The 26,297-nt window shown below is 41.7% G+C and overlaps 1 protein-coding gene across 1 annotated transcript in view; it reads right to left on the reverse strand.

The window, feature by feature from the left end:
• Positions 1-22,013, reverse strand: part of FNIP1 (folliculin interacting protein 1) — a 91,140-nt gene extending 69,127 nt beyond the window's left edge. The window contains 2 exon segments of the mRNA XM_039486061.1: positions 21,792-21,919; positions 21,921-22,013. Of these exon segments, the coding sequence (XP_039341995.1) occupies positions 21,792-21,919; positions 21,921-22,013 (221 nt within the window).
• Positions 22,014-26,297: the final 4,284 nt, after the last annotated feature.

Genomic DNA, 26,297 nt, shown 5'->3' on the forward strand with positions numbered 1-26,297 from the left:
ACTCTTTTTAAAAAAAATCAATTTTCATTATAATGTAAACCAATTTGCAAACAGTGTGGATATTTACAGTCGGAAAAGTTGGAGGAAATTAATCTACATGTATTTACTTGAACTAAAGCCTGACATATTGACACTTAAAATACTTTAACACTTTTAGTGTGAAATCTGGTTTCACAGTTATTTGACACAGCATTTCATTGTTACTCAGTGTACATTAACTCATTATGTTACTGGATCATTTATAAAAATATTCATATAAAACTGACATTAAGTAATGGTGAACTAATGACTTTTCCACAGACTATATTTTATTTCATTTGGATGTGTTAGATACCTACAGCTTATTTCAATGGGAAAAATACTGCATGGGATCTTTATATACAACCTTGAATCTTTACTAGATAATTTATTTCAATAGTAACATTTTTAGACACTTGTGGCCTTATCCTTCCTCATGGGCCCTCTAATCATAAAGGTTCCCTTACAAATATTAGGCCCTAATTCAGCAAGCTATTTAAACATGTGCCTAACTCTAAGCATGTGAGTAGTCTTACTGAAATCAATGGAAATACGGTATTTAGGGGCTGAAAGTAAGGTACGCATTTAAACGCTTTGCTGAATCAAGGTCTTTGGAATGCACCAAAAATTCAGTCTCAGTTACACAGGAACAGCTGCAAGCTAAACACAGGTGTTGATTATCTAAACAAGTGTAACAAATTAAGATATAAAGAATGAAATACAGTACACTTATAAACTATGGTGATGTTCCTATACACTCATATTGCACATTAGCCAATGAACTTCTAACACTATTGAAAATAAATTATGGCCAACACTTGTCATCTCATCACTTCCAGTGATTCTTTGTCATTTGTGAAGAGCCAACAGGCTCTTGGCTTTGCACAAGACAAACAGGGTATGTCTACACAGCAACTGACCATCCGCAGTTGGCCCTTGTCAGCTGGTTTGGGTTGCAGGGCTGTAACACTACAGGGTAGACAGTCAGGCTCAGGGTGGAGCCTGGGCTCTGGGACCCTTCTCTCTTGTAGGGTCCCAGAACTTGCGCTCCAGCCCAACCCCAAATATCTACACCACAATTTTACAGCCCCACAGCCCAAGCCCTGCAAGCTTGAGACAGCTGACCTGGGCCGCGGTGGATGTTTAATTGCTGAAGTCCTTGAACAACTTAAAATTCGAGGGCCTGATCCTGCAAACATATTACGGAGTACAGCAGTCAATACCTGTGTTTAACTACAGGTAGTCACGGACAATATTCATGGCAACAGGAGCAACATGCAGCAGCAGCTGTTTGAAGGGTCAGGACATAAAAGAAAGATGCATCTATCTATCTATCTATCATAAGACGCCCTAGGAAAGAGACAGGAAGGTGTGAATTGAGGAGGTTTGTTTCCCCCGCCTCCCATACAACACTGTGATGGAGAAGACATGAGAGGTTAATGTTTGTGGGCACTGCTCTTTATCTTTTCTACTTAGGTGGTCCCCACAACCATAGTGCCTGAACACCTCCCAGTCTGTAAGATAGTTCTCCTCACCACACTCCCATGAGGCTGGGAGATGCTTTTTCCCCATATTACAAATAGGAAACTGAGGCACAGAGACACTAAGTAACTTGTCCCAAGTCACCCAGGAAGTCTGTGGCCAAGCAAGTTTTCCCAAGTTCTAAACTCTCTTTCTTCTATAGTCAACTTCTTCTTGTCAGCGTTGCAGAAGATAAATTTCAATTTACTTACAACTTTTAAGCCCAGTCATCACTGTCTAATTGTAATTAACTTCAGCAAAGGGGCACTAAACCACCAGTCTCTGGGAATACATCTTCCTTATACCTTAGTTGATACAACAGACAGCTGTGTCGTATGATTAAAAAGTATATAATGATCCTTATGAAAACCAAATTGTTCATATTGATTAAAAAGTAGTTCTGATACCTGCTACTAAAAATCAAAAGCACAAAAGAATAGCTCTGAACAGGAGATTAATTTAAATTATATATTGGATTTTCATTATAGTGATAAAGTCAGCACTCACTGACAAACGAGGATATGACCAATCCAAGATGGCGTTTCACAGAATCATAGACTATTAGGGTTGGAAGGGACCTCAGGAGGTCATCTAGTCCAACTCACTGCTCAAAGCAGGACCAATCCCCAGATTTACCCCAGTTCCCTAAATGGCCCCCTCAAGGATTGAATTTACAACTCTGGGTTTAGCAAGCCAATGCTCAAACCACTAAGCTATCCCTCCCCCCTGCATAGATTAATAGGGTTGGAAGGGACCTCAAGAGATCATCTAGTCCAACCCCCTGCTCAAAGCAGAACCAATCCCCAAATGGCCCCCTCAAGGATTGAGCTCACAACCCCGGGTTTAGCAGGCCCATGCTCAAACCAGTGAGCTATCCCTCCCAGGGCACCCTTAACACAAACCAATATGAACAGGTCTCACACAACTAGCCTCTTGTACCTCAACCTTTACATAGTCATCTAACAAGTACTATTGCTGGCCTAAAACTATTGAGACAGTCTTGCTGAGCCTATGCTTCAGTGACAGAGACAGTAATAGAAACCTTTGGAGAATGTTGAAGCACTCTATAGCCTAGCCTTAATGGGGATGTAGAGATAGACAACGGCAGTGGACAACTGATCATCCTGGACAATTTAACTTAAGTGGCTTCAGATGTCTTCAAACGGTACTGTCTCCTTTTCATTGCTTTTGCTGATTGTGGCCCAATTCTGCAAGCCACTGTGTACAAAGAACTCCTGTTTGTTTCAGTTCTGTGACCGGAGGGTGTGCAGACCAGCTCCTTAGTTCAGAACAACAGTCCACCTCTGAAGCAGGTGGGCAGTTGTGCATCCTTTAACAGATGTACTGAAGAATACCGATGCCTCCTAAGGATAGCAACTAATCAAGTGGGTCTATAATGCAGTTTGCGTTCAAGGAGGCATATGGAACTGCTGCCATATGAGGAGAGATTAATAAGACTGGAACTTTTCAGCTTGGAAAAGAGACGACTAAGGGGGGATATGATATTAAAAAGGTCTATAAAATCTTGACTGGTGTGGAGAAAATAAATAAGGAAGTGTTATTTACTCCTTCTCATAATGCAAGAACTAGGGGTCACCAAATGAAATTAATAGGCAGCAGGTTTAAAACAAACAAAAGGAAGTATTTTTTTTTCACACAACGCACAGTCAACCTGTGGAACTCCTTGCCAGAGGATGTTGCAAAGGCCAAGACTATAACAGGATTCAAAAAAGAACTAGATAAATTCATGGAGGATAGGTTCATCAATGGCTATTAGCAAGGATGGGCAGGGATGGTGTCCCTAGCCTCTGTTTGCCAGAAGGTGGGAATGGGTGACTGGGGAGAGATCAGTTGATGATTACCTGTTCTGTTCATTCCCTCTTGGGCACCTGGCATTGGCCACTGTCGGAAGACAGGATATTGGGCTAGATGGACCTTTGGTCTGACCCAGTTTGGCCATTCTTATGAGGGCATTTCTCTGCAACTTAGTTCAAACTCAAGTACTGAACATTCCCACTCAGTTTCTACCCTACTGGGTCTAGAAGCTGGATGGGCCCCTTCATAATTAACTTGCAGAAGAGACAAGAGAGTCCATTTCTGTCTGTTTAAATACTACAAGAGTCATGTGGGTACTGTGAAGAAAAAGTCTAGACTGCTCAATTCTCCATAACAAGAGTGATGCTGCTCACTGCTTTTCCAATTTAAGATTTCTAAGGTGACCTGAAACTATTTCAGGTAGGCCTATACACAGCAGGCACTGAAAGAAACTAATTAACTTGACTTTACTATTCTATAACTGCAAGGAGATCAGGACAAATAAAGAATGGACATCTGAACACACCGCACAGAAGAACAGCTCCATCTGAGGTTTGCAAAAGTAGAAAAAGTGGATAGCCTGGTAGTTAAGAAACAAAGTGAACCACAAACTTGATCCTACAAAATGGAGAGCGCTCTGGTCCCCCGATCCAGCACAGCACTTATGCATGTGCTTAGCTATTAACCTCCGGGTCATCTCACTGACATTATCAGAATTATTCACAGGCTTAAAACTAAGCACAAGGATAAAAGCAGCAGCCTAGCATGAGGGTACAAGTGAATGCCCAGACACTTCCTGGATGAGGCCTTGTACCATCACCAGGAAGGAGGTGAAGGAGCATTGTCACATCATCAGTGCTTAGCTGCATGGAACTGCCTAGTCAAATTCAGACTATTGAAAAAAATAAACAAATACCAAAGTAAAGACAGGCCAAATCTAGACCCTGAAACCTGGATCCCTTCACATTGCAGTTAGAAGGGAAGGTGGACTGCATCTGAAACCCATCTCTACCATCATGGTCAATCAAGTTAGATCCCAGACTGGAAAGGGATCTGTTTTATAGTGCAGGTACAGCTGAAATCTCCGTTCCAATACATCATTTTGGGCCAGCATCTCAACAGAAAAAATTACAAGATGTTTTCAGAATTACTGAACCCAGACCCAATCCAGATTCAGTTTTCTCAGGTCTGCTTTATATACAGTTGACTTAAATGTCAAACACATGCGGGGGGGGGGGGGGTATGCACAGAAAGGTTTTATGAATGAAGTTTTATAGAATCACATTATTTCTCCAATCTACTTTTGAGTGGCACTCAACATATCATCTTTTGTCTCTCTCATATGCTCCTTTCATTGAACTTAGCCAACTGTGAACAGCAACATGGAGAAAAGGAGAGTTTATAAGCTGTTGCAAAAGGAGAGTTTATAGGCTGGAAAATGAAGTATTATTAGATTGGTGGTTTTCTCCTTGGGTTTATAAATTATGCTACACCCAGCAGTACAATAATAAGGGTACAAGGTTGAAAATAATAATACACAGTGCTTGAAAAAAAATGATATTAAGATATATATAGCTAAGATTTTCAAAAGTGACAGGTGCTTTTGGGTGCCCAACTTGAACCATCTAAATGGGGATGGGATTTTCAGAAAAAGCCAAGCACCCAATTTCTGAAAATCAACCTTTTTTTAAGGTGTCTCAAGTAGGATGTCCAGAATCATTAGTCATTTTTTAAAACTGTAACCATGAACACACACTGTATAGAGATCATGGGTAAAATTTTCAGAAATGCCTTAGAGATTTAGGAACCTACGTCCCACAGTTTCAATGAGACTTAGGCTCCTAAGAGTATAAGTCACTTTTGAAAATGGGACTTAAGTTCCTAAGTGCCACACATTTAAAGGTATATAGGTGCTTAAAGATGCAGATGGGCACCTAGTGGGATTTTCAGTGGGAACGAGGCACCTAATCTTAGGCATTTATGAAAATCCCACGAGGCCACTATCTGAATCTCCAGGTGCCTAAATACTTTTGAAAATCTGGCCCTAAGTGCCTATGTCACTTTGGTTGGTTGGTCAAACTTAGTACAAAGGTTCAAAACAGAGAAATTTAAAATTAAGGAAGCAGCAGCCACCTTGTAATAGGTAATAATTGGAGATATACCAATCTCCTAGAACTGGAAGGGACCTTGAAAGGTCATCGAGTCCAGCCCCCTGCCTTCACTAGCAGGACCAATTTTTGCCCTAGATCCCTAAGTGGCCCCCTCAAGGATTGAGCTCACAATCCTGGGTTTAGCAGGCCAATGCTCAAATCACTGAGCTTCTCACCTTTATTGCATAATGAAATACACTCAAACTGTACACAATAGAACAAGCACTGTCTTTATCACTGGGTTCAGGCAGCACATACAAAACAAATCAAATTTTGCCTTCACAATGTATGGAGTCAACAGAAATAGCTGATAAAAGCTACATTGTGCAGTTGGATAGGCTGTATTCTATAGAGGTGACTAAAATATATATGATAAAATCCACCCGTTTTGTTGCCAACACTAATGAACTAGTTCAGAGTGCTGTGCAAGTCAACCTAGGCCAACACAGCGGCTTGTCTGGCATGGCTAGAATGACTCCTGTCTGCCTCTTGGTGACACAATCATGCTGTAGCAGAACAAACTGTTTCTGGTGTAGCGCTGATCTGATCCACTGCAGGATACCCACAGTGTCAGCAAGCACATTTTGTTTCGTTCATGTAAAACCGTTAAAAAAAAAAATGGAACAAAAACCTAGTGTTCCCCCTATTCCCCGGGGAGCAGCAGATTTGGCTTTACTCTCACTAAAGCGCAAAAAGGAACACTAGCGTTTTTTGTCTAGCTTTTTTCCTCTATTAAATCAGTTCCCGTGAACATTTGCAGGATGGGGGGACCCTATGAAAGCTGGTGCCACGGATATCCTGTTGTGAACCATTAACAGCATGACAAGAAGCCATCTATTCTGCTGTATCAATTAGAAAGAATGGCTCACAAGCTGGATGGCTTGAGCTGTCAATACCACCAGGCAGTGTTCAGGCTGGCTTTTCTAAAGGCACTGTTGGCAATATAATTGCTTGCTCTGCTCCTGTCCCCTGCTCCCCTCCTTGGCATTGTGTATGTCACTTAAAATTATCCGAGTAAAGATCCTAGCAGCTTTTGCTCTGCAGCCTGTGGCGCAAAAACAGGATGGTGCGGCAGCCCGAATGAACATGAAAGAGGGAGAGGCTGAGACAGCAGGCCTCCAAGAAAGGGGGTAATTTGGAAAAGGACAAAAGAACAGGGGGGAAAGTGACCTGGCTTCACTTGTTTCTTTAAAAAAAAAAAAGAGAGAGAGAGAGAGAGGAGAGAGAGAACACATGAATTTCTTTTCCAAAGCAGAGGAAAATGGATGTCACTAGCAGAGAGAACAACAGATAGAATTCAAGGAAAATACAGAAGAAAGAGGTGCGTGGAGCATTTAGGTGAATTAATTCTTTCATGTGTGTCTCTCCTCCCTCCCCTTTATTGTTGCACCACATTTCAGTGTAGTTCCCCTGAAGGCTGAGAGAGAGAGAGAGAGAGAGAGAGAGTGTGTGAGAGTGAGTGAGTTTGTGTTTTCAGGGTTGAAAGAGGAGTTGCAGAATGTTACCACTTCACATCCAACTAGGCTGACCAGATAGCAAGTGTAAAAAATCAGGACACTCTGGGGGGGAGTGGGGGGAGAGATATAGTTGTGTATACAGGGCCGGCTCCAGATCCCAGCGCGCCAAGCACGTGCTTGGGGCGGCATGCCACGGGGGGCGCTCTGCCTGTCGCCGGGAGGGCGGCAGGCAGCTCCGGTGGACCTCCCGCAGGCATGCCTGTGGATGCTCCACCGGAGCCGCGGGACCAGCGGACCCTCCGCAGGCACGTCTGCAGGAGGTCCACCGGAGCCGCGGGACCGGCGACCGCCAGAGCGCCCCCCGCAGCGTGCCACCGTGCTTGGGGCGGCGAAATTGCTAGAGCCGCCCCTGTGTGTATATAACACAAAGCCTCTAACATCAGGACATCTGGCCACCCTACATCCAACATTCACAGCAACTTTAGTTTTTAATTATGTGCCATTTTTAATGTTACTTCTTTCAAACAAACATGGATTTCAAATCCAGTCTACTGCCGTTTTCCTGCAGACATGCTGAAGATGGACACAGCACATGCATCTGCTGATAAAGAACAAAGGGGCACAAGTGAGGGCACATGGGGTACCTCTACATTGTAGCTGGGAGCGAGCCTCCCAGCTCAGGCAGACAGATTCCTGCTAGCGGGGCTCGAGGCAGCATCCTAAAAATAGTGCCGTGGATCTTGGAGCTCCAGCTGGAGTTTGGGCTCTCCAGCCTACGGGGTCGGGTGGCCTAGCTCAAGTCTTGTCTACTCTGGCTGGGGGAATCGCTCCCAACTGCAGTGTCGACATGCCCATAGGGAGCAGTCTCTGGCCAGTGCATTGTTAGTAAATGCAGGAAAGGAACAAAAGAAAAAATGAGATCACTTTAAAATACCTTCGCCTCTTTTCTCCCCCTACCCTTTTCCTCTCTTACTAGTTGATATTTTAAATATCCTCGTAGCACCATATATTTATGTAGCAGCTACTATTCCAAAGGAGCGCTTAGAAACTATGGCCCTGATCAGGGAAACAGGTGGACTTTTGTACCCACCGGGATCCATTTACAGGAGCAGGCCCTGTGTACGTATATACATACAGAATGTACATTGCTCAGGGTGAAACAAAAAATAATACACAACTCAACGCAGACCACAATTTATGGCCTTGATTCAGTGACGTGCCTAAGTATGTGCTTAGTGTTTTGCTGATTAGGGATGGACTTAAGCATGTGCCCACATACATCAAGGTCTAAGAAAGCAAACGTACCCAATTAAAGCAAATGGATCCAATTAAAACTCAGGGAGGAGGGGATCTGGGGAAATAGGGTCTCGTGGGTTGGCTTTGACTTGCTTCAAACTCCAGCTGGAGCTCAAGTTACAGGCCCCCTGCCTGGGGCTGAAGCCCTTGGGCTTCAGCTTTAGCCCTCCCTCCCCCACCCGGGGCAGTGGGGCTTGGGCGGGCTCAAGCTTCGGTCCCCCCTTCTGGTAATTTTAGTTGTCAGGCGGGGGTCACGATGCAATGAAGTTTGACTTGCTTGGCTGGTCTCTTTTTCTTCCTGTTTCATTCGGTTCTGACCTCTCTCTCACCCCTTCACCCTGATGTGTTCTCCATACCGGGCCCCAGCTTTCATGGCACTGAGTGGCTTCAACTCCCGTAGACTTCAATTGGAGCTGAGGATGCTCAGCACTTTGCTAGATTGAGCCCTTTAGGTTTCCCTTTATTTCTAATTTTCTTCTGTGCTGCAGTTACATTCCCTGTTTTCTGTGCTAGTTACCTGTCCATTCAGTAACTGATACACGTCTTGAGTTTTACTTTGTTTATATGGCTCCCTCTTCCATTTGGTTGCCGACTAGTGTCCTCTCATGAGCACAATTTATCTGACTTGTTCTGCGGGCTACTAAAGGAAAACAAAAATGAAGGGAAGCCTTAAAATGAAAAGTGCTAAAGGAAGGTGGAAAAACATCTCCTTATGCTAACGGGGGAATGGCATTTTATATTAATTCTCAGAAACAGAAATCCCAGCTTCTATCCCCAAAGTTTGAAAGAATCAGTCTTATTCATCCGAGAAAACACACACACGCATGCGTGCACACGCACACACACACAAACACACTTCACTTCATATGGCACTTCATTAATCAGGATATAGTTTAATACACTGATCTTTACATTTTACATAAACACATTTAGATTAACCAGTGCATCTAATTTATCTTCATTTTATAATGCTGTGGTGCTTTTGTTCACTTAATTTGTTCAGATGGGAGGAGAAAACCTTAACATATAAAGCAGAAAGTTAAAGCTTTAAAAAAAATGCAACACTTAATTATGTTATCCATCACCCCGGAAGAATCTGCTTCAGCCCACTCTAATCTTTGCCTCTATGTTTTCTATGTATGTGTTTCAAAAATGTGGCTCTTGCCTATTAAAGATCAGTGCTTTGTGTGTGATCTGGGTTCAAAAGATGTGGGTAGTTAAGAAACCAAGTTTATTCTAGTCTTTTCAGCTTCTTCATAACCATCCAATTTGTCAGTAGGAGGACTTCCTTTTCTACCAAGAAAGTAGAATAATTTCCAGTAACGAGTCAACTGAAATATGTTTAAGTAATGAAAAATGTTTTTCTGTCTGACTATTTTAGTCACCTATCAGAGATCAGTCTACCTTTAAACAGAAACAGTCAGCACTGTAAGCCAATTCACTGGCCTAAAATTGGAGACATTTCATTCAATTTTCTCTCCCCTGGTATTCACCCCTTCTTGTCAACTATTAAGAATACGCCACTTCCACCTTAACTGAATTGGCTCGTTAGCACTGACCCCCCACTTGGTAAGGCAATTCCCATCTTTTCATGTGCTAGAATATACCGGTATATTCTGCTTACTGTATTTTTCACTCCATGCATCTGATGAAGTGGGTTTTAGCCCATGAAAGCTTATGCCCAAATAAATTTGTTAGTCTCTAAAGTGTCACAAGGACTCCTCATTGTTTTTGAGGAATACTAGGGTCAACTGGACAGAACAGGATTATTTCTCTTACATGTTCTAGTCTGTTTTCAGGCCACAATTAGTGCTGGAGACATAATGAAAACATCATGGAGAAGTATACTGGAGATAGCACTAATGTATGATGGATGATGTTCATGCTCCAAAATGAGGATTCCTCCTGGTTCTGATGAGAATTCCTCCTGGGGTAATGGATATGAGACAGCATGCTATATTGATATATCTAACACTATCAGCTGCTTATGCCATTGATCACAAGGTGTTGCTGAATCATGTGCAGGAACTATCTGGGGCGTATGAGTTCTCTCTATAGCAGATCTGTTCATTACTAAGTGGCATAGGGACTTCAATCCAGAGAGCCCTCTAATCTGAGGCAAATATGTGGTCTGGTTTATCAACACAGTTTCAACCTATATACAAAAGCCACGTGGAGTGACAGCCTAAATTATGATTTTAGGTTTTGTTTGGGCACCCAGAGGTCACCAAGCATAGGCATCTAAAAATTAAAGGCTATTACATGTTCACAATACAGTGAAGAGAAAGAAGTCATTCTGGTGGCACTTATACATTTCCTAACTCATGTGATTATAGAGAACTAGAGCCAGGGAAGGAGGCACCGACTTCCTGAAGTGTGAACTATTCTGAGCTTGTATGTGTATACGTTATAAAATAATACACATACTACAGGCTTATGCAGTACTTTGAATACTACTTCCTGTTGTAATTCACACGTTCCAACAATGAATGTATTTTGCTTTTGATTACAATGGGAAATATTATTAAACCTCTGAAAAGTACATCATTGTATTCTGAATAATATTATCTACACAAGCTACTGGTTTCACGATGGAGGTGGGCAGGGGGGAGGAGGTTGCCAGGTAATCATTCTTATTCATAGGTGCAAATTATCCCACATAAAAGTCTCCGCTGAACATTAAGTAAAAGAAAAATGCATCATTAAAAAAAAAATCCTCTTTGAAGCTGATACAGTAAAGGCTACATAATGACTACGGAACAGAACACACGTCTACATTTATTTTTAGAAATAAATGATTAATCCTTCTGAGGGACTGCCCCTTCTGAATGGAATCTTTATGGTTGAATCCCTTAAGCAGTTAGTCTCACATTTGTATTGTGAAAATGAGTTTTTCACAGGAATATTTCTTAAATACAAGTGATGTTACTACTCAGCGTAAAGTGGAGTAACTGATGCATTAGCCAGGGATTTACAAATGACTGACATTATTTTCTGTTTTTAATTCACAGAATTTAGCTGATGTAATTTCTTTTTCTTCCAGCAACATTTCCAGAAAATTGTCCTTCCCACCATACCCCAACCATTTTGAGCTTTACTAAGAGCCAAATTCTGCTCTCAGTTACATGAGTGCAAGTCCACCATAACTGGATGGTGGATTTACCCTGGTGTAATGAGCATTGGAAGTTACACAAACATGATTTTCTGGGAGTTACACAAACGTGATTTTGTAGATACTCTGTTACAGATGTAGCAACAGGCAGGGTGCGTTCTCTCAAGCACAAAACTGCCGTGTATGCTATTTTCCACTTGTAAAATAGGCTATAAAGTAGCCATTTTTAGAACTAAGACAGAATTACAGCAAAATAAAATCAAGTTTCAGCCTCTAACTCATTTGGGCCAGTTTATCCAACAATTCACTGTGAAAGAAAATAAAAATTGAACCCAGTATGCGCTCTGAGTGTGTGTTAGCTCAGCAGAATACAAGGGCCAAATCCCCTAAAGAAAAGCATTGAGGGGATTGAAAACCCCGTAAGTAGTTCCTGACTCATCACACCAACAGCGGCTGGGGTGGGGAAGGGATCTTCCTCCCCCCAGCACACATCACAGAACAAATCAGAGAGAGAATTTCAGGGTCTATTGTATACTTCATGCTTCTCGCCCCTCGAGCCCCTCCACCTAAGACCTGACGTGGAGGAGGAACAGAAGGATGCTGTGCAGAGCACCTCAAACTCCTCTAAAAGCCCTTCCTACCTTCACCAAACCCACACTCCCTTGACTATGGGGAGAAGTGTTTGCGTTCCATTACGTGGAGGTAATTTTCAGATAAGGTAACACTGACAGCATATCTGCAGGGTCTGAGGGCACCTCTCTCTCTCTCACCATGGAAACAGTACCCACCCCATACCTCCTCTCCCAAGCCCACCAAACCCCAGCCTCCCCCAGGTCACAACATCTGGCTCACTTGCCACCATGACAACCCAATGGAGGAAAGGGCAGCCAGAAATCCATGTAACACTTTCTTCACAGGATGTGCTACACAAAACAAAAAGGCTGCCAAGCGTAATCAGAGTAATGCATGAAAAGATGGCAATCAACCATAGGCAGAATCTCTGATTAGCTGGCAAGAGGAGGCCATCTAAGCAGATACTGTGGAAGCCATTTTACTACATTGGTTAGATCAGAGATCAGACCGCATAGGTCTAACCTAGGGTCATCAATACTGGTTGGACGAATTCCTGGAGGTTTCATCACATGACAGAATCTTTAATTAAAGATTAATACTTAATTCCTGGAGATTCCAGGACAATTCTGGAGGGCTGGCAACTCTAAACTCCTTAAGATTCCAGAGATGGAAAGGGAAGCAATATAGTTCATTTGCTCTAGCTTCATTTCAAATAACATTATCCTAACGAAGAGACAAGATGCTGGGAGTGGAACACAGTGAGACACTGCTCCAGAGGCAGCCTGGAACAGGTCAGAGATTAGATCGCAGCCCTTCTTCATAAAACTCGTGCTGTCCCAGCATGAGGAAGTGATAATGCAGAGAACACAGAAGGCTGATACATGCACGTATCACAACAAACCCGTGATCTTTACTACAGCACCTGATCTCACAGAACACAAAAGAAGTGCTTGGCCACTTAAAAAGCCCGACTAAGAAGAAGGTAACATTACTAAGGGAAACAAAGGGTGACTTTAGTGTTTTGAAGTTGGTTGATTTCACATCTTTTAATTCCTTTTTTAAAAAAAGTTTAAAGGCATTTTCTAATCAGCAGCACGGGAGCAGAAGGATCTTTTCACCTACTCAGTTTCTCCCTTGAAAAGGGCCAGATTGCAACCATCCTGCACACCCACAAAGGAGAGTGTAAGGTGCTACTTGTATCACTGGCGGGTGGAGGACAGCCGCCCCAGAACCACTACAACAGTGTTTCTCAAACTGGAGATGCCGCTTGTGTAGGGAAAGCCCCTGGTGGGCCGGGCCGGTTTGTTTACCTGCCCTGTCCACAGGTCCAGCCAATCGTGGCTCCCACTGGCCGCGGTTCACCGCTGCAGGCCAATGGGGGCTGCTGGAAGCGGCGGCCAGTAAGTCCCTCAGCCCCCATTGGCCTGGAGCAGCGAACCGTGGCCAGTGGGAGCCACGATCGGCTGGACCTGTGGACGGGGCAGGTAAACAAACCAGCCTGGCCTGCCAGGGGCTTTCCCAACACAAGTGGCGACCTTAGTTTGCGAAACACTGCACTACAATCTCGCCCATACATGCAGGGGAAGTGGGAGTAGAGCATACACAGGGTATCAGACTGGTTCAGGAAACATTCCCTCTGGAGCATGGGGCAGTTTTCAAAGGCACAAAGGGCAGCCAGGCACCTAAGTGCCTAACTACCCTCTATGCCTTTGAAAATCTTCTTCCCCCGTGACTTGCTGTATCACAAGCTGCTTTCTGGAGCAGCACAATCATGCATTGCCCCATTCATGGTGCTTGCAGCACAGGCCACATTTAGCCCTAACACACCTTACAGGGACACTGTGAAACTGACTATAAACAATGTGCCATCAATACATAAAATAAACAAACTGAAAAAAAGTAGATGAGACTCTTTCCCCTCTCTCCCCCACCCTTTGTTTTCATAATCTTACTTATTAGCTTGTCGCTATATTAGGTACAACATTTTCAGGCAGAAATGTGATTTTCAAATTGATATTGTGCCTTTAGTCGAGATCCTTATTTTTGCCCACCTGGAGAGGAATGCAGGACTCCTAGAACCGTAGGGAATTCCAGACTGACTGTCACAGGCCTGGTGTAACGTAGGACTTGGATGTTGGCCATCTTAATAAAAAGTGTAAGCACTTTTGAAACCCCGCAAGGATGCTAATCTGAACCTATTATACTGTTTGTTTCTGCGCTCAAGGGTGAATCCTGACTTAAACAACCAAAGGATACATAACGGATCAGATGATAGAAAATGCCTCAGCAAAATAAAGAAAGACTATCTGAAATAAGTGTTCTGGAAACAGAAATGTAGTTAGGGTACATTAAAAATATCTTTCATAATGCTAGCCAAAGTGATCATAGCTGGAGGGCAACTTCAGCACGATTTCTAGTGAGAGCTGAATACATAATAAATCTTGCAAAACTCAAGCTAATTAGTAAGCCAAGAGGTCAGAGACTTTCCCACTCGTATTGTAACAAAGAAGGATGGGGAAATGCCAGAAAGAGAAAGAGAAGAAAAAGCAAGGTTTAATACAAAATCCTAGATAAACTTAATAAAAAAAAAAGATTTTTTTTTTTAAAAAGCTTCATCAGAATCTGGTGGGACACGAGGTTATAAATTGCTTTTTGGCAAAGCTAAAGCCTTCTAAACTCAGGAAGGCTAATCTGTATATAACTAAAGTTTCTCTGGCATTGTTGGAGGTATTGCCAAATTAAAATCAGATAAGGCTCCTGATCAAGATGAGTTTTAGAACTGGTTTTAATAAGACTTTATTGAAGGGACTTGAAAAGTTTTATAAGCAGACAAGTTTTCTGATACAATATCCTTGGCTGCACAAGCTTTAATTCCAAAAGAGGACACATCAGCTTGACTGGCTGATAGCTCAGCTGAGGAGTTATTTTATATTCTTACTAAAGACTTTTGTTAACCATATTATCCACTAGAACTGGAGTGGCTTTCTAAAGTGATGGAATAATAAGTTTGATTCTCTGGGCCCAGGCTGGGCAGACACAAAGCCACCTATTGTTGATGGATGCAAAAAAGGCCTTTGACTGGGTGGAGTGGGGCTTTTTGTTTGCAGCAGACGGTAACCATAAAAGGGGTTTTGGCAATAACTGTATCAATTGGGTTAAATCACTCTGGATGCTCAAGCCCAAACACAACACAAGACCTCCAAACTGTCTGACTCCCACAGGCTCTAAGCTTTCTTAGGCACCTCATACATCTTTCCCTCAAGGAAGGGCATGCAGAAGAAAATTTCTATCACCATCTCTATTCTAAGAAAAGGAGGCGAAAACAACATAAAGTGGCTTTCCACAACAACACCCTGTCGTTTGTGTTGTTATTGATTACAAATACTGTGAAAATCTATTGAAAGGTTATTGATGAACTGTTTGGCTAAAAGATGAGGAGTGTGAAAGACCTTTTTAAAGCTCATTAACTTTACTCCAGCATTCCCTTTTTTAAAAAAATCACCTGCGTCCAGTCCTGAGAGGTACCCCTCATGACTAGAAATCTGTTTCAGACTTATTCATTTCCATTAATTTCCAAGTTCAAAAAAAGAAGTAGAGGAAGCTTATCATCAGTTATGATGGGAGTGGGAGGGCTATGCAGTTGAATTGCTTCCTCTAGCTTCTAGAGCATCCTTGTATCATGCTACCCATTCTCATTCCTAAGTTTATTCCAATTCCCTTCATAAATTCAACTGCCAATATTATGTATAAAGTAAATAAATAAAATAAAATAAATCTCAGGATACATTTTAAAGCTACTGCAACAGAAGACGGAGGGACTCCAGGTTGATAGCAGATACTTGCCTCATCTGCTTTCAGGAAATATTACTCTACAGCCAACCTTAGGTCTTTCATATATACTGGAAACTTGACAAATCATTATCAATCAAGCAGTTTGTGCTCCAGAAAGACCCCAAGGAAAAGTATGTTTCCAGAATCGCTGCAAGTGGTCTGGTCCATACACAAGCAGGGGACACAAAAGTAACTGATTCCCTGTCTCTCCCTATTTGGCAAATTGTGTTCTCCCTCAAATACAGAAACATCTAAAAAGAGCATCTGGTGGGAAAATGTCTGCAGAGATACTCCCTGCTGTTAGTAGGAGGAGGAATTTGTATGGTTTATTTTTAAGTTGGAACAATTCCCACATATTTGTACCCCTATAACAGATGCTTTGACAAGAGCAAAATAAAGCTGACAGGCATTCATGGAACACCACCCAGGACGGGAAAATTATTCTTTAGAGCTCCTCAGATCAAACAAGATACTGGGAGGTCCTATTGAGCTCAGACCTGAAGGAACTCTCAAATTCAGTCTATCCTCCTGTTAACTGGAAGGGATAGCCAGATGCACAAGAGAACTCGTGTGCACAGAGCTGTTCTGTGTAGCATAAGGGAGCTCAATGGCTCTGTCATACACAGGACACAAGAGTGCATCAAACCACAGTTAAACATTATAGGCCTATATTTCTTCACGCTAGTGGGGTGAGTCTATAATGAGGTTGAGGACCCATGTCTTAAAAGGCTCAAAGTGAGCAACATACTTGAACTATATAGAAAGATGTAGCCTGCATCTCCCATTAACTCCTGAGTTTTGACTTGTAATAAAAGGAATGTTTCATTTGCAGAAAAAGTAAAAATAAACTGAATGATGAGGTAGCTGGTAACATACAATTAAATGCAGCACTGTAGTGCACTATTAGAAATAAAAAAAAAATTCCATATTTACCCACCTTCTGACCCTGCCTCCAGCATTCAGTAATATAAACAGCGCAACTAGGATTTATTGTGAAGGTGACAGTTTAGCAAGATGAACAACAGATGCTGCTTAATTTAATAAGATTTTATTTTTTTTATTTTGTTTTGCTTTATTTTTAATACATAGGTTGGTTAGAGAATTCATAATGCACAGGGTTCATCTAATGGCTATTTTAAATATATATAAAAATAAATAACGGAACACTCTCTATTTTAAATCTGGATGGACTTGTTTTTAATAACAGGAACACAGAAATATAGGAATTGCCAAATTACCAGACTGGATCAGACCAGTGGTCAACCTAGTCCAGTATTCTGTCATCAACAGTGACCAGTACCAGATGCTTCAGAATAAGGTTCAAGAAACCCTGCAGTAGTTAGTTATGGTGTAAGGTGCCCCAGGGAAAGTTTACTTCCTATTCCCCAATAGCAGAGGTTAGCTTATGCCCTACAGCATGTTAAGGGTTAATAGCCCTTTCAAAATTCCTAGGGATATTTCTTTTAATGTATAATTACTATTACAACTTGGATATTCTTGCTATCCATAAATGTCTAATCCTTTTTGGACTCCTTCTTAGCATCTGGCCTCAGTGAGATCACAGGGAGTTCCACACACTAGTTTTGCATTGTGTGAAAATATAATTCCTTGTATAAGATTTGAATTTGCCTTTTGATTTCATTTAATATCCCCCAGTTCCCACAGTATGTGACAGGGTGAACAGAAGTTCCCAATCTACCTTCTTTGTACCATTCATTGTTTACCTATTTATCAGGTCCCCTCTCATTCATCTTTATCCCTTTTGAGATTTATACATTGGCATTACTTTACTCTCCATTTAGTCCCCCATTCCATATGTATCCTAACATTTCGCTTGCTTTTTAAACCCTGCGGCTGCACAGTGAGGTCTTCCCTGAGCTGGCTGCAGTAATGTTCTGCTTTTTTCCCTGTTAATACAGAACGCACTTAGGTATCTCACTAGATGAAATTACTTCATGAATTATAAAAACAAATCTTTGGTATAAAGCTTGGCTAAAATATGGGTGTTTAAATACATATTAGATCAAAATGCGACAGTGTACGTACTTTATACAACTTAATTGAGTTGTGTTAAGAGCACTTAAGTGAGTTATGAATTAGCAGGCAAAGCAGCTACTTCTCTAAGGAGAAACCTTGCTATATTGCAGTTAAAGAGGAAGACATCAGAATCTTCTTCATGGCTTCTGCTAAAAATTTTACTCCTCCATTTCGTGCAGAACTGGGTCCTCGGATTGAAACCATATTGTACAAACACTGCAAATCATACTCACACAAGTAATCAACGTACCCACATTAGCTGCATTCCACATCGCTACTCTAATTGATTTCAATAAGACTATTTGTGTAAATAATGTTGAACATGTGTGGGAATGTTTGAAGGACTGGGCCCTAATCTACTACTTTAGGGAGTGCCACATTATCAATCACAAAACTCTGGAACTGCTAATTTAATTAACACTCATTCCTGATGCATTTCCCATAGTCTGACTTGATTCTGCCTTGCAAGACTCCACACACCCATGGTAAATAAATTTGGAGGGAGAACAAGCAAGTAAAATATTGCTTTCATTAAAACATTGTAAATTCAGTAGAATTTGTGCCTCTTCTGGTAAATTTTCATGACAATTTTGCAAGCATGACTCAAATGCAAAGGTATTCATAGTTAGGGAAGAATGAGTAACTTGCACCAAGTTACCTTGATATCACTCACATGTCAGTTACTCAGTTCCATACCCTTGCATGACAATTGCTCTTAAATGTTCTATTTAACAGTTGGTTGCAGATTTGTTTTTAAATGCCCCCAGAGCAATAACTGTTGCCTCAAAGAAGGCAATAAGTCCAGACACACAGACCAACACTTTTTTTTCCCCTTTAAATATGTGACCCAATTTTTCAAAAATGAAACTGATGGGTGCTTTAAACTGATGGGTTCCTAAGTCACTTACTTAGGAACCTCAGTAAGGATTTAGGGCTCTGATCCTGTTCCCATTGAGATCAATGGCAATGGTATCCTTGAGTTCAGTGATGCAAGATAATGCCCTATGTGCCTAACTTAAGCACCGATTCTTTAAAATCTCATCCCTAATATTTTAATAAATACTTTGTCCTTCTATAGCACATTCTGCCAAAGTTTCACAGACAAGTTCATCATCACATGCCCTTTTTAGCTAAGAATTATCCCCACTTTACAGATAGGGAAACTGAGGCAGAGAGAAATTAATCCACTTGCATAAAGGAAGTCTGTGGCAAAATAATAATAATATTCAGGTCTTATAAAGAGAAGCCAGTTTTTTAACCACAAGACCATCCTCCCTCCCCTTTGAATTTCATATCAACACACAACAAACATTTGGAGGATGCACTGGACTTTTAAGTGCTTACCAGCTACTAGTAGGCTGGCCCAGATCAGATGAGAAGTTTGCTTTCCTTTCATGAAATATGAGTCTGATTCTGCACTCATGCAGTATTTGGAACTCAGGCAGGGCCTTATTTAAAGTAAAATACCTGTTTCCTACCTTTATGGCTTTAAAGGAATTCTGTGCATACTCCAAGGGTTGAATGTGCTTTCACTTTCTTTTATAAGAATACAACTACTATGCTGATTATTAACTTTAGCACGGTACTTTACATAGGCCTGTTATTCAGAGATTTATCATTGGAAAATTCAGTTTAGCAAAATATAATATTGACAGAAGACACCTTTTTATTAACAGTGTCTCCATTTAACTATATTTTAGAAATAAAACTTAAAAACCTGAGTATGACCACTAACAGATTCAGCATATAAAAATATCTTAATTGTACTACAGGAAAAAAACAGTAATTGCAAAAATACATGTCCAGTTCTGGCACACAATATCCTGTGTTAAAGGGAAAAAAAGATGTTGGAGGATGATATACTAATTTTTTTCTTCCTTACAACAAACAATCCTCAGATTATCCCCAAGTGTGTGGAATGCACCTGCTGAGTTATACACCAAATCCTCAGTAGAAGTTTATCATTAAGAAGTGTCTTAGCAGCATGAGAAACAGGTAAGATATAATTGGCTAGAACAGCCCTTGAGCCCTCTCCGAGTCATGAGAGTTAGGTGCAAGATATTAAAGTGATCTAGAAAACACACACACACATATTTGTTAAAGAGTTATTGTGGACCATCCAATATGTCAGTAAAAAAAGGAACCACTCAGCAGGAAAACGAAATGAAGGTGTTTTGGCAGCTATAAACAAACTTTGTTAAAGGTGTATTCCAACATTTACAACGTTGGATTCTAGGTCATTTCCAAAAGTTCTCACTGACTTCCTAAGAACATAGAAGATTAACCAGTATGCTGTGAAAATGGCTATGTTGAGAGAATAGTGTGCTTACTAATTACCACCCCAGATGTTTGCAGTGACAGTCTCAATAACCAAAGAAACGTTGATCAACAGATATACCATTACAGAGAGCAGCCCTAGGGCTATACATTTGCTGTTACATCACACAATGAAACTCGAAAAGATATTCAAAGTATTAAATGAAGAGCAGTTCCAAGTAGTCAATTTAAAATATCAGTATTTTCAGATTATGCTATTCATGCCAACAAATGCAAAGAAAGTATCATTTACATTTTAGGTACAAAATCATGATTGTGTTTTAAATTAATAGTTTGCAACTAGACCAGATTTTTGCTACTCCAACTGTGACTGGAAGCTGATTAGTACTATAGCAATCTACTAGGTAGGTACTATTCTGTGTATCTATTACTATTATTATTTTATAGACACCTAAAATACCTTTTCCTAGGTCAACCTTTTAAACTTATTTTTTAAATTTTTATAGGTCACAATATGGGAAAACTGCCAAAAGAGTAGTTCTGGTCCCTGATTTTTAACTTTTCACTGGAGTCTTCATAAAGAACTGCAAACTAAAGTTCTTATACCAGACAAGGGTCCATGGACCTCTCTAGGGATCTCCTTTCTCCAGACAACAACAACAAAAACCATACATAGACCGTTAGGATTTCAGAAATACTGAGGGAATTACACATACAGCCAGGTCAAACGGAAACATTTAATTGTAAGAGGTGAAGAGGAAGGAACATTCTTGGGGGGCAGCGTTTTTTTTCTTGAAGTGTTGTGTTTGGCACCCTTTGATGGATTCAGTTTTGTTGTGGTTAGATCATGACAGATTTCAGGAGTAACCCTACACTTCTGTTGGCAGCCACACATTTCGCATTTGCTCTTCCCTCTGACTATTTTTTAAGGTCGCTCTTGCCAGATAGCAACCGCCTCCCAACTTCAAGAAAGCCAAAAGAATGGCGTGGTTTTTTAAAAAAAAGGGGCTTTAGACGCATCAAAGGCGGGGAAAAGGGGGGGGATTTGGGGACAGGGAAGGGAGAAAAGACCCCAATCCACGCCGAAAGGAAGAGTCACAACCCGATCGGAGAAAGCAGCTCGTCTTGGGGGGCGTTAACCAAGGGGCTACTTCTGCTCTGCAACTTTTTACAAAACAGGACGGCGATGAAAATGAGCTTCCCTGCAGAGCGGCGGGCTCGGAGGGCCGGTATCCCCAAGGGGCGCCGCCAGAGGAGAACACACCGAGGGCACCTTTACGAGGAAAGCTCTCCGGAGAAACAATGTTGCACGCGTCCTCCGAGTGCCTTGCTAAAGGCACATCAGGGGTTTCCGTCTAGCTTATTGTGTGGCCGGAGGAACCCAGGCCAAGAAACCTCTCCACCCCCGGGGCTCTCCTGGGAAAGGGGGTGGGCAGGAAGAGAAAGGAGACATGCAAACGACATGTGAGTCAAACGGGGGAGGGGGGCTGCGAGGGGCCCAGGAGCCAACTCAGCAGCGTATCGAATCGTGCACACGAGAGTCCTCAGAGCGCGCACAATCAGAAAGGGAATGAGATCCCCCCCGACCCCCTCCTCTCCGGACTCTTCCTGGGAAGGGGGGTTACAAACAGGCTAAAAGGTGACACCCTGGCCCAAGCTGGGGAGCAGGGGCGAGCCAGGGGAAAGGGCTCCCCCCCCCCTTACCTGAAGACACACTCCTCCCTGGAGTCCCGGGCAGGGGAAATCAGCCCGTACTTCTTGTTGAAGAGCTTCTGGAACAGGGTGGGTGGCATTTTGGGGCGCGCTGCTCCCCCAGCCTCCTTCTCTCTCTCCCTCCACCCAGCGGAGGCGCTGGGGCTGGAGCAGCGAACTCCTCCGGCAGGCAGCTAGTTCCGCCAACCCGACTCCATTTGGTGTCACAGTCATATGACAAAAATTAGTCACTTGGCGCTGCCAGAAGAGGAGGATCGCAGGGAGGCGGGCCCGGGAGGGGTTTCTCCGGGGCCGTGCACAGCTGAGTGGCTGAGGCCCCAGCACCACGTGCTCCGGCAGCCCGGCTGGGGTTTGGTAGGGCAGGGGGAGAGCTGGATGGATCCTGCTGGTGTTTGGCCCCAGCTCCCACTGGCCAAAGGCAGAATAAATCTAACCTCTCCTAGGGCACCGACTCTAACGCCGGGGCCGCCCGGCTCCCATTGCAACAGCCTTGCAAAAACCTCCCTCCTGCACCCAGCCCCTTTCGGATCCAACCAGGCTCCCCCTGATTCACTCACATCCCTCTCCCAGCAAAGACCCCCTAGGCCCTGGTGCGTCTCGGAGCAACGGGTGCTTCAGACGTCCAGAAGATCCCAATTTTTGCTGCTCCTCCAATAAATAAATAAATGAATCCCCTGCCTCAGTAGAGAATAGGCGCCAGATGCAACAATCGAGCCTCATATACCCCAACGACGCGAAACACTGGGCTCTAGCCTCTGAATTGCCCACCCAATCGTATCAGCACATTAGGAAACATCCCCATTTTCCAGTGGGATCTGGATTATTCTGGTGGACCCGGAGAAACTGCATCTGCACTGCGTGTATTGGTAAAACTGGGGGGGGGGGGGGGAGGGGGCTGCAGGCATAGATACACCAACTCCAGCAGGATGCAGGTGAAACAGAGTCGTTGCAGCTTTCTTCTACCAGGATTTACTGGGGGCCAAAATTTCTTCTTCCACTACTAGAAGTGCCACTTGTTCTCTGTTTTGATGGTACCATTCCTGGGTACTCAGATGCAACAAGAGTGGCTAACCAGGATTTCTATTGAGACAGTGGAATTTGTGGAAGGCCAGAACCTGGCAGGATCCAGCTGCCAAATTGACATATTTCCAGCATTGCTAGACCTTGCTCCATCAGGGACCAATGGGGTTTTGTTTGTTTGGGTGTAAGAAAGAGAGAAATGGTATATATGCTCTTATGTGGTAGAATTAGTGGGGCTGGGACCAGAAATTGGCCAGGTTTAGAACAGTAACTAGACTTGTTCTTTATTTAGGCAATGGGAATTGTGGACTTGGATACAAAAAACAGGAGGCGCCAGGTTGATCCAGCTTTTTATCTTTTCTTCCTTTGGTTCATAGGGAGTTGTCATTTAGAGATTTAAGTGATCCTCCCACAGTGCAGGGAGATGAATGAAAGCAAAAGTGGTGTTGACGCATGTGGGCGGTTCAGGCTATGCAATACCAGGGGAAGGAAGGTGAAGGAGATTTGCATGAAGAGGAAGCTTCAGTTTGTAAACAAACATCACAAAATACTACGAACTAGTATTAAAGTGGTAACAACAAATTAATGTATCAGGAAAAAAACAGACAGGGTGGATGAGGTAGTAACTTTTATTGGACCAACTTTTGTTGATAAAATTGAAAAGCTGGCACAAGAAGAGAGAGTATTTCATCCATCTTGTCTCTTATATTGTGGGACCAACACAGCTATAACAACACTGCAAACAGGAAGAAAATACAGTTAGAGCAAGTACCCCGGTTTAGCCTAAAATCTAGGTTTTACAAAAATCAAAAGAAGCTAGAGGTTTCTGCACAATATATTAGTAAATACGTCATGGAAACATCTTTAAATAATGTAGGACAACAATTTTTAACAATTTAAATAAAGGCCAAGAATTTTTGGGTGGATCTTAGGATTCCTCATCAGCATCTGCAATGCAAACATTGCAGCATTGTATAAATGCAGAACCAGAAAACAAAGTTAAATAAAAACGAATTAAAGTGAAACTCACCTCATTTAATTCTCCAAAGCAAGTGAAGTAAAATAACATGTAAGATTATGAAGAGAGTGTGTTTATCTGAATTAATCTAAGCAATTTATTTTAGTAACACTCAGAGAATGAGTTTTTAAACTATATTCTATTATTGTGACAGGGGCCTTAATTACCCTTCAATATGCACTTTTAGAACCTCTTAAGGTAACTGCAGTGAAAAGCAAAGAGAGAAACCTTGGTTTCTTTTTTGTAGTTTATGTATAGTCAGATATCCAAGTCCAGGAGGAGGACCTCTTTGCAGACTGCACCTTGCCCCACATACAGCCCTATGTGTATACTTCAAGAGGGCTATATGTGGAAAGAGAGGTTCTCTGCCCCAAAGCCTTTCTAAGATAAGGAGCCTTAGTTTCCCCTGTTGTTTATATGAATTTTTCACACAGCAAAAAAGGGAGAGAATTCTTTAATGTGGAAATACTGTTCCTTAATTCTGTAATGGTTTCACAGTTGTATCTGGGACAACTTTTAGTTCATTTTTTGAGATTGAATAGACTTTCAATTGATGGTGTCCTTTTAAAATGGATATTTCCTCCTGTACCTGGGATGTGATTCAAAGCCCATTGAAGTCAATGGGAGCTGACGCTTTACAGATTTGGGGTCTACAACAGACCCAGCCTTCAGAGACTAGGAAATTACAAAAATTCATTTGCACTCGCTCTAAAGTTTATTGCATATATCAGTGACTCACAAAGACGGTATAATCCTATTATACCAAATAAACACATGTGTATAGCTACACATACATATACAAAGGAGGCATCAAGTATTTTCCCCCTTAAATTGGAAGCACTTAAAATCAAAAGCAACCATCTGTAAATTACTTTTAAAAACTTAATTGTCTTGCTTGCAAATTCTATTTAAAAATCTAATTGCTAAGTCATATCTCTCTACTAAACATGTATCTATATTACGTATTTCAGTGATTAAAATAAATAATTTTAGTGTAGTTCTTACATAGGCTATGATTAATCTGAAATGACAGTTAATATCCTTCAGATATATATTTTGGCCTAAATTTTTCACGGAAAAGTCCCCTTGACTTCAGTGAACAAGGACTGCTCCTATGAGAGCTGCCTGCACAATTGGGCCCTTAGGCACTATACATGTGACTGTCTGTGACCTATAACCTTTCCCCACTAATACTGAGGAGCCATTTTCCATTTCCAGGGAAATTTTATGCAGTCATTTTTCTGCCTAGACTCAAAACATGGGAAAATGCCTAACTGGCATAAAAAAAACAGAACAAGACTGGATGCTGTTGTGGCCTCAACATGAATAGAATTTCCTTCCTGAGGCAAAAGAGGAGCTAGGCTGATAATTAATTATACCAAGTAAAACATTTAGTAGCATTTGTCAGGGTCAGAGATGAAAATGATTTAAAAAGCATAGCTGTGTGGGGGACAAGATGATGTTAGCACCCAATCCTACAAACATCTAGCCATGTGAGTAATTTTACTCAGATGCATAAGAATTCAGGCACTTGGTAATTCTCTCAAGTTTTGTGTTATGCTATTTCTAGACTTAGTCATCCCAACGTTGTCTCATTCTTATCTGCTTCACTTTTAAAGTGATTGGCATAGAGATGATCATGTCATGAAAATTAAATTTAAGATAATGCAGGTATTAACAAAAGAAACTTATAAATCAGATATACAGCTTGAAGAAAAAGAAAAGAAAAGAAAACCTTCCAGGGGCTCTAAAGTTTAAGTGTAACAGTGACCAAAGCAAAACCTTATGATATCTGGCAATAATGGTATTAGGAACAATTTCTTGTTACAGTGATTTACCAATTGGTTTACCAAATATGAACACACTCTAATACTGTATGTAATGGCTAAAGATTTTCAGTGTTATGCTATAACCTTTATAATATAGACTCGGGGCCTAGTTATACATCCTTTGAAGTCAAAGAGTTGCAACTGAAATGACTTCAATGAGAGTAGGATCAGGCCCTAAACTTTACTGGTTAAAGTTGGACATAGGTAAAAAAAAGTTATGCTTGGCTTTGAGAATCCCAAGAAATTCTGATTTTCAAGAAACTAATGACATGGGATATAAACTAAGAGGTTTAGAAAGTCACACAATGTTTAAATTATTAAAAACAGCAGGATCTGTATGCGTACAGACAGATTCTAATCTGAAGGGACAGCCAGTGGTTGTCATCAATATCAGAAAAATCTGTGGGTAGCCAAGTCAACCCTTCTAATAAAAGAAAGATGCATGGGGGAAATTGTATTCTAAAAGCCTCTTACCCATGGTATTTGAAGCATTCAGCATCTTTAGTAATCTATGGACTAAATCAATGGGACTGATAATCTAACCTGCAAATCAGGTGAATGCTCACCTTTGCACAGTCCTGGAGAAGATGGGAAATAAGGAGCCTTCTTCTGAAGCCATCAGGAAATACT

This window comes from Mauremys reevesii, linkage group 8 (assembly GCF_016161935.1).
Source record: "Mauremys reevesii isolate NIE-2019 linkage group 8, ASM1616193v1, whole genome shotgun sequence".
In the NCBI taxonomy this organism is placed as follows: domain Eukaryota; kingdom Metazoa; phylum Chordata; order Testudines; family Geoemydidae; genus Mauremys; species Mauremys reevesii.